Below are 17,774 nucleotides of genomic sequence, written 5' to 3' on the forward strand. Positions count from 1 at the left end.
GCAATGGCCAATCACAGACACGCTTGTTGAGTTTGTGAACGCACTGACCAATCACAGGCATGTTTGTTGAGTTCTTGAACGCAATGGCCAATCAGACATGTTTGTTGAGTTCTTGAACGCAATGGCCAATCACAGACATGTTTGTTGAGTTCTTGAACGCAATGGCCAATCACAGACATGTTTGTTGAGTTCTTGAACGCAATGGCCAATCAAAGCTGTTGAAGTTAGAATCCACTCACCACTCGAGTTGTTCGAAGCCGGTGTGAATTTATTCAGTGTTGTTTTAAACCCGATCGACTTCTATCATATGGACAAAAAGAGTTCAAACATGCTTCAACACATACAGATTGTATGTATTCTGCAGAAGGTGGTTTGGATTGGCATTTTTACATGAACTATCCTTTTAATATAGTAAAATATTAATAGTAAATTTCATTCGGTGACAAAATAAAATCCTAATATTCCAAATGACAGAAAACACAACGGACAAAGAATGGAAGTACCCCGTATCTCATCTTTATATCAACAAATGGTGCAACGTTCAAAAGATAGAGGTTAACAGAGTAATAGCAGTTATGAGTTTCTGAATGTTTTGCGTGAGACAAAGCCCGTTTCTTTCAAAACAACTACAGAACAAATCATCCATTACATTTTTTAAAAATAATTTGTCATAGCTGGTCTGCATTAACAAAAACGAAACAAAAAACTGGTGTTGTGTGCTTTACAGGCATCATTTCCACTCCCATATCTAAAGCAATTTGGACCACTGAATTTTTCAGTGGTTAAACTGTAGTTCATGCATGATTTCAAATGAGCTGCTTTGTAACAGACAGATGAAGATGTACCCTAGAGGTGAATGTGATATTTATTGCCATCAACATAAAATGAATGGGTGCAAACTGCTTGTTTGGACTGAAATGATGCTGCAAAACAAACATACCACTGCAAATATGGCAAAAATGTTACAGTATATTAGCATGCAGACCAGTTAAGAAAGAAACAACACTACAGGATCTGCACAATGAAGGAGGAATAATACATTATGTTTGTCAGTCGATGGGTCTTCTGAACATGGATTGATTGTGTCTCGGTTAAAGGCACATTTTAACATGTCTGGTGCATTGAAGATTATTTCTTTCTAACGAAACTCATAACTGTGTCACATACAGGGGGAAAAGACAAATCAAATCAAGTGTCCTTCTCTTAGAAACCATTCAAATGAAAACTTACAGCATACATTCACAGGTAATAAAGGGGAGGGAAAAGAAAACAGCCGCCACAAGGATGAAAGTGAAACGCGCTTTCAAGATAAACCCTACCCATATAGATAGATAATCTGTTTGCTTTTTTCGATGCTTCGAGAACCCCTTTCCTTTCACAGTCGTTGTAGATCTTGCATTGCAGACCAAAGTTAAACACAATTAATGCGTGCCTTAAAAGGTACAACAATAAAGACAGTGTTATTTGGTAAACTCAAAGTAACACAGAAACACATTCCTCTAACAATAATAAAAAAAGAGGAGTAATAAACGATTGAAAGGGTGATGAAATATGCATGAGATGTGCCTAAAAAGACAACAAAAAGGATTTGCTAAAGTGCAAATCAGAAGTAACCGATCCCGCACATACTGTAAGCAAAAATGTTCCAAAATACAGCTGGTAATACTGATTTAAATAATAACCGAGTCATTTTTTTCTTCTTTTAAAACAGAGAAGCAGACTGCTACACTGACAGAATAGATGTACACAGGAACCATCAGCCAACACCTAAAGTGGTGTGAAGAACAGAGCGCATGGGTCGTTTGCTTTTTGAGGCCCAGTTCGAGGTGTTCTGATCCCTCCCCACAAAGCTCTGAGTGATGAAGCGCTAGAGTCCCGTCCCGTGCATGAAGATAGAGGATGGTGGAGAGGAGCTGGCAGATTTAACCCTCCGCTATGAGGAGACGGTCACAGGATTCAGAGTGCCGTTGCGGCTGTAGAATTTAGAGAAGGCCTCCTCCAGCACGGTAGTGAGACGTGGCTGATCCCCCTTGAGAGACAAACCAACAAAAAAATTAACAAAAGTGTGAGCAGAAAATTACAAATAAATCAAATTTAGGGATGCACGATAAATCGGACGGCCACCATTTCTGTACCGGCCGATGTGTGTTCGTTTTAATGTCATGATCGGCCCGATAAGAAAATTTGGCCGATATATTAAAGCTGATAAATAATGGATTCAACACGGTTAGTCTTATTGTTTGAATCTCGTTTTCTTGATTCACCGCGAGTAACGTTTTTACCTCAGAGACGACACTATTTTATCAAGAGGCTAACCATAATCAGAGAGAGCTTTCTCCATCATACAATATATGTTCAAATTAATGGGATGTCATTGAGCAACAGTCATTTAGTCATCTGGTGTTTATTAATATGATATTCTTATATCATATTAATAGTGTAATGTGTCAAGACTACAACTCCCATGATTCCACGCTCCGTCACAGCATCATAAAGCGATGCTTTTGTTGTGAATAAGTGACCTCTAGGGGCCAAACTTACATACTGTGCCTTTAAGGGATTTTCCCCCTGAAATTTGGCATTTCTGATGCAATGCTTCAAAATGTGCATAAAACAAGGTGATTGAAACAGCTAATAACAGTATTGTTTTAAAAGTTTGCGTTTTCAGGACCCCAACAAGTTCTGCTTTTAGATTAAAATGGTGTTGTGTAAATGGCCTGAGACTGCAGAGAGAAGCTTCGTGAAGAAAACTGGCTGTGAACATCAGCAAACGGCAGTACTATCTTATAGAAAGCCATGGCAGTGCAGATGGTAAAGCTGCCATATCCTAATATTAACTAGCTATAACGCCAAGCCCTATAGTGGTTCTCTGAGAGAGGTCTGGCTCTGGTTTGTGCATTAACAGAGAAACTTTTTTGGGTACAGCTAATCCATGGACTCTACTTTCATGAGCTGTTTTTCTGATTAGCTCACAGCGTTCGTCTCTTCTCCTAGATCACCATTCCAGGAATCAGCCACGGATGATCCAAACATTTCCTCAAGCAACTGAATTATTGATTGGAAACATCTTATTATGAATGTTGGCACTAGTGCTTTATGGAAAAAACGCTATGTAAATTTGAACCTGGTGACAAATGTAAAAAGAAATAAAAAAATGGCAAGAACACTGATCTCACAATACTGGATAAACACAGTAACCATATCAACACTGAAACCCTTTTGATTGACATTTCACACACTTTACTGTCTATATTGTGATTCACAGTCTAAAAGACGTTATTTTGGCCAAAACTTTGACAAACGCCCATACAAAAAGTGCAATGGCATCATCTTGGGCAATGAAATAATGAATTACACAAGTAGTTTGAAAAAAATGACACTTAACTGCTTTAATGATCAACACAGAAACCAATCTAAACTAAATGCATCGGATCCTACATCCCATATTAAAGTAAACTACCGTTCAAAAGTTTGGGGTCGAAGATTTTTAAATGTTTCTGAAAGTCAAAATTACTCCAGTGTCACATGAGATTTGGTTCTCAAGAAATATTTCTGATTATTCGCAATCTTTTTCCTTATTTTTGTGGAAACCGTGATGCTTTTTGTCAGGATTCTTTGATGAATAAAAAGTTTAGTACAGAATTTATTTGAAACAGAAATCTTTTATTACAAAACAATGTCTTCACTGTCACTTCATAATGCAAGATACTGCGCTCAAACTTTTGGACGGTAGTGAACATTACATCTTGAGGGAAACTTCTTACCTCACTAATGAAGCCAAGCTGGACCAGTTCCACAGCCAACTCCTGTACGTTCTCATCTAACACACACAGACACACACAACAGAAAAGTGCTGTATGTTAACAGTTTGTGTCACAGTTCTGATTCAGCCTGATTCACTTGAGCATATTTGTAGAACTCGTTTGTGACAATTTTTTCATAATTCATAAATAAGAAAAAGAAGATCAGACCAGAAAAATACTATGCAAGTACACAAATATGAAAGCAACTACACAATACCCCACAGATCATTTTTTCAGCATGTTAAAATTATCACTTTTTGAGGGTGAGCAAAAACATGGCATGTCCCTTTAATGCAAATGAGCTGCTGCTTCCAGCCCCCTTTCAAGAAGAGGGCGGAGCTTCAAGAGCTTATGTTAGCAGTTTCGATTACCTCACGCAGACACACTCTGAAAATATCAGAAACTGTTCAGCCTTTTATGATCAAACCAGAGACAACATCTAGAATGAGACAGGACTTTTCTGAATGGTTAGTTGATGAATTTATGTAGTTGGTGTGGTGTTAACTATCTTCAAGTCATTGATTAGCATATTTTGTCATGATAATCTATAAACCGCTCGTGTGAGAACTGTTGTAAGATGCATAGAGCCAGAGAAGATCTACTGCATGAAGATAGAACAGTTATTTAATTACAGTTATAAGTTGTGCTGTCATTTTTCTTTTAATGACAATATGCTATTTCACATTTATGTATTGCAGTAAATACGAAAAGACGGATGAGACCGCTTGAGCAGACTCCCAGATGTGCGCTTCAACAACAACTCTTCCTCTTCTCTAAAGAAGCTCAACGTGGCTGTTGTGTGTTCCCGGGGCAGGGTTTATGTACATTTTAGGGTTTGTGATGTCACCAATCCAGAAATAAACTCATTATAGTCCCTACCAGTGATGTCTAAAAGTAAATACCCCCCTTTGCTTTGAAATTTGAGCGTCGCAACTTTGCAGATGTTTATGCTCAGCAACATTACACACTAAAGATAAAAAAGTGAAATCATAATCAAGGACCCCTTTAATTCTTCCAACAGATTTGTTGCAGTACCAAACATCTCTGTTGGATTAAACTGGATGTGAATTCAGGTAGCTAGCTATAAACATGTTGACAGTTTAACTAACTCAGCAAGCTGCTTGATTTTGAGCAAGCTGACTTGAAAGGCAAAACCACTCATGCTGATCCCCATTATAGCGTCTCTTGCAGCTGAGAATGCAAAACATACTTACATTCTGACACATTCAGAACACAATGGCGTGTTAAATCAAGCTGTGTAGCTGGAAGCATTACATACTTGTGTATAGCGTGTTTGGTGCCTGATAAAAGTACTCACTTGGTGCCAAATCACAACTCAAGTGTCGGTTGAGCTTATCTTCCAGTTTTAGCAGTAAGGTCAGCTATAAAAAGAGCAGTGAGGAGTTATGGCCACATAATAAACATCTAACTTGGATCACTCCAGCAATGAACACAAAAAAAGGGCTTACATGATGTTTCGCTCCTTCCTCCACAGGCTCGATGTTGCACTGCATTTGTACGACCTTAAAGAGGGAGATTATCTTTAACACAAACATATGACGCTAAAATACTGCTAATCCTGTTGACTGACAGTAACCACCCATCTAGACTTAGAGTAGAAAGTAGTAATACGCCACACAGAGACAACGTGAAAAAACGATTTATTCTTAATGATTGAAACTTAGCATCTCCCTAAATCAGTCCATTTCTCACCTTTCTGGTCTCCAGCTCTGCAGGCTCAGGCGTAGGCGTTTTGACAGAGGGTGGCACGATGGGAGACTTGACAGTCTCTTGCTGAGGCTGCTGTGGGCAGGGCACGCCGAAGGCAGTCAGTGGATAGATCCCATTCCTACATCACAAGAGCAGCGAATGTTGATATTGCGTTTGTGGTTTTATTTTGACGCCTTTCTTGACATTTGAATCAGGACCCATCTTATTTATTATTCCCCAAAATATGGGAAATTCTCTCTCACCTCACATCCTCAAGGAACTTGTCAAGCTCCAAGGCAGGAAACTGTGAGAGTCTGATGAGAAAAGAAACAGGATTACAGAAGCCATTTAGGTGCCATGACAGCTTATTTGATCCCCTGATTCTTCCTCATCCCAAACAAGCTATTTCAGTAGCACTTTATTTTACAGTCCAGTTTCCCCTTGTACATACTATATACTTATTATAGTTATTACAATACCTGGGTAAGAACCCTGAACCAACCCCTAAACCACATTGTTAAGGTCCATGTAGTAAAGACATTGGTAAAATCATCGATGTGACTCCAGTGGTTCAGCCTTAATGTTATGAAGCAATGAGAATACTTAATGTGCAAAAAAACAAAAACAACACCAGTAAACACAGTGCAGGGCTTCCGGTTTCTACATCAGAATGCTTCACTATACCTGTGTATATATATATATATATATATATATATATATATATATATATATATATATATATATATATATATATATATATATATATATATATATATATATATATATATATATATATATATATATATATATATATATATATATATATATATACACACACACACTAATTAATTCATAATCAAAGCCATAATCAATATTTATCTTCCTATATTATTATAATGATTCTTTCCAGTTATGATTTCACTTTGTTTCTTGTTTTCTAAAGTGTCTTTCATTGCCTGTACTATTGTCTGTACCTCTCACTAGCCCCTTTCACACTGCGATTCGGGCAAATACACGGATAACGCAACCCGGCATTTGTTACCGGGCCGCTAGATTTGGTCCATTCACACTGCCAACGAAATACCGTAATATGTGCGGTTTCACACACAATCCGTAACGGTCCCGGAACGAGTTGACACGTGACATCCGGATGTGACGTATAACGGCGAGCGTATAACTTGTGTCCAGTTTGCGCACATTTCTGCTCGTTTAATTTTAGTTTCTTTTGCTTACGAACACTCTCTGCGTTTAAAACACCGACTAGCTCTTCTGGCACTGCAGGGTTGTATTATTGAAAAAACAAGCTCTAGGAGTCGCACGATAACTACGTACACGTTGCGGCATTAGTTTTGGCTTTAGTTCTCACAGCGCTCATCTCGGGTCGAATCCCGCAATGTTACTAGGTCCCCAACCCGGGTTCAATTCGGTAATCAATGCCGGGACGTGGTTGCTTTCACACAGAAGGCGACGCGGCAATGTTCCGGGAATATTGCGGGTCCGACGTGCAGTGTGAAAGGGGCTACTGAGAGAAAGCACATGCTTTCAGTATGTTTTGGTTAGAACTTGGAGAGACTGTGTATCTGTGTATGTGCGCAATATACTATGTTATAGATCAGTGTTGATAGTGGTGTACAATGGGCACCCTAAGATGGGTGGACTTGTTGTTCTGGGCAAGATGGCGACTGCTCCAGATCTGGAAGTTCACTACCGGCCTAATTCCAGGGTGACAGGATCAACAAGTGACACGTCTATGGAGACGTGCATCTGATTAACTGACGTGTGGAAATTTACCATGACTGTGCATTGTCTCTGAGCCAATCAGAATCATCAACATTGCAGTAATGACGTGGATAGACCTTGAAAAAAGTATAACTGTTGGGACAAATGTATGTGCGATAGGGCGAGGCAACGAGACTGTGAGAGCGGGAGCGCGGCCTATGAGCTCCTTGTGAGACTTGAGGCTGGCTTCTGCTGATCAAACTGCAAACTATTCTTAAGTAAAATTTTCTTTAATTAATTGCAATCCTGACTCTCTCTTCATTTTTCACTACTGGTCTTTGGTCAGCTGTTTGTAAGCTGTTTATGCCATTATCAGAGTGCACCGTTTCCTATATAAAGGAAGTCTTTGGGTTGAACCACTGCAGTCACACAGACTATTTTAACAATGTCTTCACTACCTTTCTGGACTGTGAAAGTGGCCAATACGTTGCCGTCTATGGAGCGGTCAGAAAGCTCTCGGATTTCAAGATGAAAGAAGGTCTTACGGGTTTGGAAAGACATGAGGGTGAGGAATTATTGAGAGTATACATTATTATTTAAATACACAAAGTTTGTGACAGCTATTTCAAACTAAAACCAATTAATCACAAAAGGAGACTCACTTTAGTTGGACCTCTTTCCTTTCCATTATGACCTGGTTGGGGTCCATGTTCTTGGTAATTTCCTCTAAAGCATTTTCTGCAATCAAGTCTAGTAGCCAAAAGCAAATGGTTTCAATGTGTTTAGCATCACTGAATCCCATTCATGAAGGTGACATGAAACGTCTGAATGGTAATGAGATTAGCTCATGACTCACGCTGGTGACTGACGATACAGTGTGCAGCCAGTAGTTTCAAAAGAGGCACTTCAAACAGAGCTTGATGGAAAAGCAGCTCTCTGGCTGTGGGCCTCTTACTGGGGTCCACCTCCAGACACTTCTGAATAAACTCCTAAAACAAACACACAGAGAAACATGAGACCTCATAATGAATGGTATAAGATTGCATTATTAGTATTGTGTAAGAAGATGATTAGCTTCTATAAAACACAGTTGGTTTGATAATGCGCCCGCTCACCCATGGGGGAACAAATTATGGTTACCACAGTTTCCCATTAAATCTAGTCCCTAATCATCCCTCCCTTGTATTCATCAATAAAATTAACACGGATCTATACTCACTCTCTGCAGTGGGTCCTCCAGAGACTGGATGGCATTATTAATGGCTTCTTGCGACACGTATGAGGACTCTCCATTACTTTGGATCTCCAGCACAGCCATCTACAACAGTGGGAGGAAAAACCTGAATATCTGGTCTGGTCAATGCGATACACTGATGAATAATCTGCAGCTCAAAACAAACAGCGATCACCTCTAAGGCGCACATTCCAAAGGAATAGATGTCCACGGCTGTAGTGACACTGGCAACAGCTGAAGTGGATGAGGGAAGAGGACAAATTGTAGTTATTTTGACATAACAAATGCACTGAAACGAATTTGAATGCATTTTAAAACCTAGTTTTACCTCCATACTCTGGAGCAAAGAAGTGCAAACTCTTCTGCTCCTCCCGACATGTTTTTACATGGTTATTAATGGTGTCTGGGGCCACTACAAAAAAACAGAAACATCAGCAACAATAATAAAATCTTTAACATTTAAAAAGTCATAATTGATCTGCTTTAGCCCACCTGATCCAATTTTGATGAGTCCATTGTGCTGTATGAAAATGGTGTCACAGGTCAGGTTCCCGTGGATAATGGGAGGTTCACATGAATGCAGATAGCTGAAGGAAGAACGGTGAGAAACATGAGTGTAACTGGAGCTCTCCACAAGACATATAATGAAACATCAAAACACGGAGAAACACTTGGCTATGACAGTCAGAGACAGCTTTTCAGGTGCTAATGAGGAACTGTCATTTCTAAAAATATCTGTACATTGGTAAACAACAGTATTTGAACAGAGAGAGGGGGGTACACAAACCTTAAGGCAGATAATATTTGAGTGCACCAGCGTTTCCATGCCTAAAAGAGTCCCAAACAAAGAGTTAACGGCATCCGGGAAGACAAGTCCGTGTTTGATATTATATTATGTCAAAATACATCATTATTACTACACTCAAGGACAACAAAACATGACTAATAGTATAACTAATATCTAGGAATGCACCAATCCTAGAACTGGAAAAGCAGAGAATAAAATAAACAGAGACATTACATTAAGCTAATTAATATGTTGACCCACTCCATGTTAGAATAAAGGAAATAATGCATTTTGTTTTTATGATGTTCTTGGTGATCAACAACTGGTATTTAATATTATTATTAGGGGCAAAGCACCGAAGGTACGTAGGTATCTTTTGTATCCGTTTACATTCCTATTATTATTCTATATACATAAAGTTATGAAATATGGCATAGAGAGAGGACAGTCTACCACAGCAAACCGGAACTGTCACCACAGCAAATTTGGAGTCTCGTACTCAACCCCTCTAGCGCCACCAACAGTCCAAAGTTGTACTCACTTTCTGACAATAACTTTTGAAACATAAGGGCTAGAAAAAAAACATCTCTAATTCCTGGGCTCAGGGCAATTCGATTGCACCCTATGAAATTTTGAACTTTATGAAAAATTGCTCCTACCCAAGCAAGCCGTTGCTCCTATCTTCACGAAAATTGAACCAGATTGTTTTCTGACCATGGCGCTAAAAATTAAGTTGATTGGTGTTTGTTATGACAACCATGACCTGAGGGTATCTGCACAGTTTTGGTGCAGTGCCAGCTAGTGGTCAGGAGATATGGAAATAAAAAATGATATTTTTACTTCTAAATGTTTGGCCAAAAATCTAATTCTTTAGACTCAGTGCACCATGCCAAGTCAAACGATACCCATGTTTCCCATATCGTAAATTTTGAATTTTGTTGTAAAATGCTATTACATTACAAAACTTGGTGTGTCTTCGGCACCACTCCCTGACAGGACTCAAAAAGTTTCGGCCACCTTGTGATCAAACATTATAATGAAATTTGCAAAAATGATCATAACTTTTGATTAAATTAGCCCATTGTAACGTAATGTCTTAATAGATTCCTTGGGTCATGTCGAGAATATATAGATACTAGGGCTGTGCAATTAATTGAATTTCGATTTCGGCTCCCAACGATCACCAAAATAGTATAATCGAGAAAAAAACTATTATTTTGCCATGTTCTGTTTTGCAAGAACACTCGTCTTGCGTTCTGAAAAAAACGCGCACGCGCACATCCGCCCCTCCCGAAGCCACAAACTCCCTCAGGTCGTGACTCGTGTGCATATCATCCGCTCGAATTTAAAAACTTGGCGCGAGTAAAGATGGCAGAAGGAGGGCAGTTACAGCAGCGTTTGGTAACCAAAAAAGGCAAAACCAACTCTGTTGTCTGGCAACAGTTTGGCTGCGAGGACTCAGACGACGGGCAGAAACATGCTACGTGCAAGATTTGCTACAGAGTGGCTGCAACGCAAGGGAACACCCCGAATTTGTTTAACCACTTAAACATTAAACACAGAGTGACCTATGACAATCTAATAAAGAAACAAAAACATCAATCCACAACCCTCTCAAGATCCTCCGTAACCCAGGCACCCATAACAGACACACTCTACAACGTAACTCCCTATCCGGTGAAATCGGAAAGACAAAAAAAGTCATTGTGATATATTATTACAAATTTCAATTTAAGAATTGTTGAAAGGTGTCTTTTTAATAAATGCAACATTCCCAAAGTCATGTGAAATAATCGTGATTTCAATATTGACCAAAATAATCGTGATTATGATTTTTTCCATAATCGAGCAGCCCTAATAAATACCAATTTTGCCATTTAGATTTTCTTTAAAAACCTACTTTTTGCTTAAAATGATCTTAATACACTTTTAATTGCTCATTGTTGCAGTTGGTCTGACGCAGCCAGTCTTGCAGTCATGACTTGTGCCTTCTTTGTGCTTGGCCCCTTAATGGCTGTTTGCAATAATAAATTTATTATTATTGTACCAAAAAAGCAAGTATTGGTGCTAGTACTATCTCTAAAAAAATATGATTCAGAGTTTTATACAAATCTGTTATGGGCCATACCTGTTGGCAAAGTCAACAATGACTAACATTAAAACATTAACTTTAGGACAAAAGATACATTTTTGTCTGCAGTGCATTATGTCTCAACAGGTTGAACCGAATAGAAAAATAGCAGCGATCATACTTTTTCATTCATGGTCTTATGATTCTTCTTTGTCTTCTTTAGAAACTGCTTCAGGCTCCCAGAAGACATGTACTCTGTGATGAAAATAACCTGAAGGGGGTAACAAAAAACACACAAAAAAAAAATCATCAAAAGAACTATTGAAAAAAAAAAAAAAAAAAGTCCAAAAATCCACATTTTATTGCTGTTGTTACATTTCTTACCCTGGCTCTGTTCTCCTTCACATCAGCCCAGTACTTGTGAAACTTCACTATATTCAGATGTTCCAACTGGATGAGGTTATCAAACACTGCTTTAACTTTTTCCTGAGAAATATATAAAAAGAAAAGTGAACCTTCATGTATGTAACAACATCTTGAATTCTAGAGAAACAAAAAAATACTAAACTCTTACTTTATTAACTTTGTTATACAATAACAAATCACGTAAAAGATCAGGGGTGTAAAAAAAATGCATTGCTTTTTATGGCTGGACTCACTGCACTAGTCACATGTGCTTATGGGAAATGCAATCAGCAATGTAGACGGCAAAGCCTGTCAAAACGCAACCTCTAAAATTACTTATTGAATTCCACGATGAGTGTCTGCCAAGCAGAGCGGAGCGCAGTATGTGGATGGGCCAAACAGATGGCTGTCCACGACTCTATGCCAAGCATTAATGAACGAGTTTGATTAAAAGCCCTCAAAAGCAATGAAAGAGGGAAGTATGCTATATTAAAAAGAGCAGAATGACCTTTTCAATATTTCAACATTCAAGAGATAAGAGTTACATAACCACACAGAACGCTTTTCTTGAATACTTTTTATGAAAGCTCTGAGCGAGTTTCAGTAAAAGCTTGGCAGCAAACAGGTCAGACCACTTTGTGTAAGGAGCTTACACCCAGAAATGAAGGCAAGTACACTCACTCTGTGAAGCAATCAAGCTGTCTTTACACTTATAACGGTAAAATAATCATTGGTAATGCTAATTCAAAGCTTGACATGTTAGTAAGGAAGAACACAGGAAGGAAAACTGTTGAATCTGTGGCTAAGTACAGAGATGAAAATAACAGTGAACTTTCATACAGGAACACTCACATATTATGCTTACTCCAGGAGCTTAAATAAAAGTTCAGCTGGATGTTTAAAATTAAGTATTTTGTGTAACTAACAGCAAACCAAAATGTTATTATTTACAACTCATGCTTAAGAGTATTTATGAGGATCTATTGAGATAAATGCAATATAATATACATGACTATGTTTTCAGTGGAGTATAAAGACCTCATATAATGAACCGTTATGATTGTATTACCTTAAATGAGCCATTTCTATCTCCATACACCGCGGGTCGCCTTACAGTGAAGTCGGCATTTTGCGCCGTCACGTTTCTACAGTGGCCCTAAATGGACAAACTGCTCAACAGAGCACTAGCTACTCTCTGCTGTCTCAGACGACATCTTTGTCCTGTGTCAGCCACCGTAGCTTCTCTATGTGCTTCAAAAGGGAGGGGTGAGCAGTTGCAATTTACAAACTCACCACTAGATGCCGCTAAAATTTACACACTGCACCTTTAAGGATTCTTTGATGAATAGAAAGTTCAGCATTATTAATAAATACAAATCTTTTGTAAAATTAAAAATGTCTGTAACACTATTTCAAGGTTCAATTCTCACTATTAACTAGTTGCTTATTAGCAGGCATATTACTAGGATATTGGCTGTTTATTAACACTTATAAAGCACATATTAATGCCTTATTCTACATCCCTTAATCCTAAACTTAAACACAACAAAAACTACTTTCCTAACTATCAATAAGCTGTTATTTTGGAGTCTATTGAGGCAAAAGTCGTAGTCAACAGTGTGTGTTCCCGAAATTTCCTACTGTCACTTTTCTTAACATTTCAGACAGAAATCAGTAGACTTACCTCTTGAAGTTTGAAGTTCTTCCTCTCAGAAAACATGACCTCATTCCACACGACCTCCACACCCTCTTCGGTGTCCATTGCAAGGTAAGCATTGTCGATACCTGGGACGTTTCGCTGGTTAACCTGTGGAGGGGGATTTCTCATTTAAAAACAAAAACCTATCAGGTTTACAAGATTCTGCAAAGATATATAAACCCTCCCAAATATATATTTCTCTGTTTGAAATATTTCTCTCAGTTTATTTAGGCTCTTTTTGAGTGTGCCTGTGAGTCTAAGCGCTGATATTAGCAAATATCCAATCATATGCACTAAAGTTAGGGAATGTTTAGCCGCTTTAAATGTTTTAAAGCCTTGCCAGTTAAACATTTAATGTGAAATGCGCTCACTAAAAGCCTGTCAAACACATGTGATTACTGGACTAAGTAGTATTACTGCGCTAATACTGTCAAATACACACATGGTTAACATATATAAACACAGTCGGTTATGTCTAAAGTAAAATCGCGTGTCTGTCTATGAGATGCGAGCAGGTCTTTAATTGACAGCAGCGCAGCCTAGTGAACGCTTGGGACATTCACCTCTAAAATTATGTAAATAAAACAACAAGAGAGAAAATCACTCACTGCACTCTTGAATAAAATATATACAGTAGCTTTTAATCAATGTATATTGTATATAGAAGACTATGTAGTTTTATTTTTAGCCTAAATTTATTCATTCAATTTCATACTTAAATGCTGCTGTACAGCTCTGGGCTGCCACTGTAAATGTTAATATATATTTATTTTATATTATTCAATACACTAGGAATGTGTACAAGGGTTTTAAAGTAAGGTTTTTCAAGTGTTTATGTAAAATAAAGAAAGAGTATTGCAATAAAAACCTTTTCTCCTTAACCTCTTCGCCCAAGAACAGAATAGCAAAAAACTTAATCGAAAATTGTGGTAAAAAAATCAAGGTATGTATCGAGCCGCATTATTATATATATATGGAGGGATGCAACAAGACAGTTAGTCTGCGGCTCGATACATACCTATATATATATATATATATATATATATATATATATATATATATATATATATATATATATATATATATATATATATATAAAATCATTTAGCAGATCTAGAATAAAAAATATATAACTTAGGAATATACCTCCTCTCTCCGTTTCTGCCAGCGTCCACAGGGGCTTTCCTCCAGAATCTCAGATTCATCCTCGCTCTCCTCTTCCTCGTCCTCAGTCGCCGGCGGAGCAGGCTGTGTTACTGTGGACACCGGGGGAGACACTGACGAAACCCCCTGGCCTGTAGGCGGCGCGGCCGTGGACTCAGACTTCGTGTCCATAGTGGACGCAGGGGCAGGTGCGGCGCTCTGCTTTCCTTCTTCTGACATCATTGACTGATAACTGACTGCCCTGTCCCGAACCACCACAGGAAAAGAAGTCTGGCTGACTCACACCTCGAGGGCAGGAGGCAGAGAGCTGTAAAACCAGGAGTGATTCATCACAAAAGAATACAAACTCAAATCATCAACAGTATAGATATGCATTAAAGACAAATATTAAGTTAGCACACAAGGGATAATGCAGCAGAATAAACATTTTAGCTGATAATTCTTTATATTTTAAAAGCCAATAACCGATATACTGGCAGATAAATCCAAATACAAACTGATTACTGGGACTGATTACAAAATCAAGTCACCTTCAAGCACCATTAAAAGCCATGACCCAAGCACACTATTATAATGTTCTCATTAAACTGTTATGGAGCCTAAATGACACACTTGCACTGCACATGTTGCATTAAACAATATTTTCACTTTTTGAAGTGATTCCAATCATATTTCAAGCAATTCAAAACCATCACGGTGAACACTGCGCATCTGAAGTGTCACAGCTGAAGGAAATAATACATTTTTTATCAGCTTTAAAATATCAGCCAAATTTTCTTATCAGACCAATAACGATAACATAAAAAATTCACATATATAAGCTGATGCCGGTATATCGTGCATTCCTAAGTAACACATTACAATAAGGTCTCATTTGTTAACATTAGTTATTGCATTAACTAGTCTAACAATGAACAATATTTTTGCAGCATTTGTTAATTTTAAAGGGATAGTTCACCCCAAAATGAAAATTGTGTCATCATGTACTCATCCTCAAGTTGTTCCAACAAACAACTGATTTTGATTTTGTTTGTTCTGCTGAACACAAAAGAAGATATTTAAAAAAATGTTAGTAACAAAGCAGAGAGAACAACCATACAACAACAAAAAATACTATGATAGTGAATGGTTGTTCTCTCTGCTTTGTCACAAACATTCTTCAAAATATATTTTTCTGTGTTCAGCAGAAAGAAGAAACTCATACAGGTTTGTAACAACTTGAGGGTGAGTAAATGATGACAATTTTCATTTTTGGGTCAACTATCCCTTTAATAAAAATATTCATCTTCATGTTAGCTCCCAGTGCATTCACTAAGATTAACAGACACAACATTTGATTTAAAAATGTATTCATAAATGTTGAGATTAACTAATATTAATAAATGCTAGTATTGTAAAATGTTAGTTTACGTTAACAAATGAAACCATATTGTAAAGTGTTATTAAATAAATATTAAATATCTTCAATAGCAAACATAGAATTCAATCAAAATTCAGGCTTCCCACAACATTTGACCAATTCATTTTGAATTTGAAAATAATTTGGATATACTGCAGATATAAAGAACAAATGTATTAATTCAGTTATTTTCAATGACTTTTTAGTATTTTGTTGATTTTCCATGAATGTAGTAACCCTACTTTTCCAGTTGTTCTTTGGTGTGCGATGTAATTTTTTTCTCTCTCTCTTTCTCTATGAATGCATAAAATCTGAATTATACATTTTTAATGTGCACAAATCCCAAAAGAGTAACTTGTTAACACTTAAAAAACACTAAGTCTTAGACACTAAAAACAACAACAAAACTAAGAGCAGAAGGATCTTAAATCACTAGCTTTTAAGTGACAGCATGTTCAGCTCCAAGCTGAACACTACGAGCACAGTAAGACAAATTTTACCTCAAAACCAGGACAAGACTAATAGACACACGCCTTAGTGATGTTTACATTACTCTCTCCTGGCACCCTGTCCTCAATTCAACCCAGGCCACAGTTTATGTTCAAGCATTCAAAAAATAGACTGTCCCACTTCATTGATTAGAAACAAATGCAACATACCGACCCGCAAGATATAAACTGTAATGATGATTTTTATCTTACTTTAGATTATCCTGGGATGAGAGGTGTCGCCAGCTCGCCGGAAGCCGCTAAACGTCGGTAGCTGAGGACACGGAGGAAAATCCCCAGTAAATAAGACAAAAAACGATACAATTTAAACGATATGGGTCCGTGTAGAGGTTCAGCTCTCGGTTGTAGAGTTAGACTTCCACAGAAATACCAAGATATGAAATGACGGTTTAATTTAGCCTTAGCAGAGTGAGAGAGATGCTAGCAGCGCAGCTCCGCGGCCTCTGGAGCCTTCGCGAATATTATATCTGAAAAATAGACTTCCTTAAGCGATATGGTCAATGTTAACTAAACGAATCAAAAGATCAAAACTGTCAGGCCAGCAAAACAGGCTAAAACAAAAAACACAAATATTACTGTCGGTCAGGTTTTGTCAGATAGCCGCAGATGCTACACTCCAGAATATTCGCGTTTGCTCACACAAGTCTTCACGGAACGATTCGTTTCTGCCCAAAACACTTAAACAATCGGACACGAACGGACTCGGGTTAATTAAACAGCGATACCGCTGAATAGAAAGCTACACGTAAATGCCGACAGCAACGAGTATTGTTTTACGGCGTTGATTATTACCGCATCAACCACTCCGTCGGTTATTAAGCGAGAGTAAATCAGGACCAAGTTCGCACAGCGCCATCTACTGGATGATTCCGGAGCCATAGGGGGAGTCTGAAGTCTAGCTCCTCCTCCCTGGATGTTGTATTGACGTCTTTTTGCAGAGGAACACGCCCCCTTAGCTGGACTGAGTGGCAGAGGAGCTGCTGCATGAATGGATTTAAAGTTCAGTGTGTAGTATTTATGAGGATCTATTGACAGAAATGCATTTTAATATACATTTAAAAAAAACTATTTTTTAAAAATTTAAAAAAGGTTACACAAGTCAACACAATATATAACATTGTTCTAGTGGTTTTTATATATTTCAATCCAAAAAATCGTACATATTTGTGCCTTTAATAGGGGAAATTGCAAAAACAAACGGTTTAAACTAAAGTTTGGACTCCATATTGTTCCTTACAACTTCAAAGATCCAGTGATCCATGGACATGCAGCCA

General features: G+C 37.9%; 1 protein-coding gene across 1 annotated transcript; it reads right to left on the reverse strand.

Moving 5' to 3' along the window:
- Positions 1 to 494: 494 nt before the first annotated feature.
- On the reverse strand, positions 495 to 17,344 carry nrbp1 (nuclear receptor binding protein 1). The gene is made up of 18 exons (XM_067416824.1): positions 16,693 to 17,344; positions 14,575 to 14,899; positions 13,414 to 13,536; positions 11,709 to 11,810; positions 11,506 to 11,595; positions 9,254 to 9,294; positions 8,959 to 9,053; positions 8,795 to 8,878; positions 8,642 to 8,700; positions 8,452 to 8,550; positions 8,089 to 8,221; positions 7,895 to 7,982; positions 5,777 to 5,827; positions 5,517 to 5,652; positions 5,273 to 5,326; positions 5,122 to 5,185; positions 3,765 to 3,820; positions 495 to 2,029 (listed from the first exon to the last, which is right to left on the reverse strand). Exons 2-18 carry the CDS (start codon positions 14,812 to 14,814, stop codon positions 1,934 to 1,936), a joined length of 1,611 nt encoding a protein of 536 aa, XP_067272925.1. The 5' UTR covers positions 14,815 to 14,899; positions 16,693 to 17,344; the 3' UTR covers positions 495 to 1,933.
- Positions 17,345 to 17,774: the final 430 nt, after the last annotated feature.

Source organism: Pseudorasbora parva, chromosome 15 (assembly GCF_024679245.1).
Source record: "Pseudorasbora parva isolate DD20220531a chromosome 15, ASM2467924v1, whole genome shotgun sequence".
In the NCBI taxonomy this organism is placed as follows: Eukaryota; Metazoa; Chordata; class Actinopteri; order Cypriniformes; family Gobionidae; genus Pseudorasbora; species Pseudorasbora parva.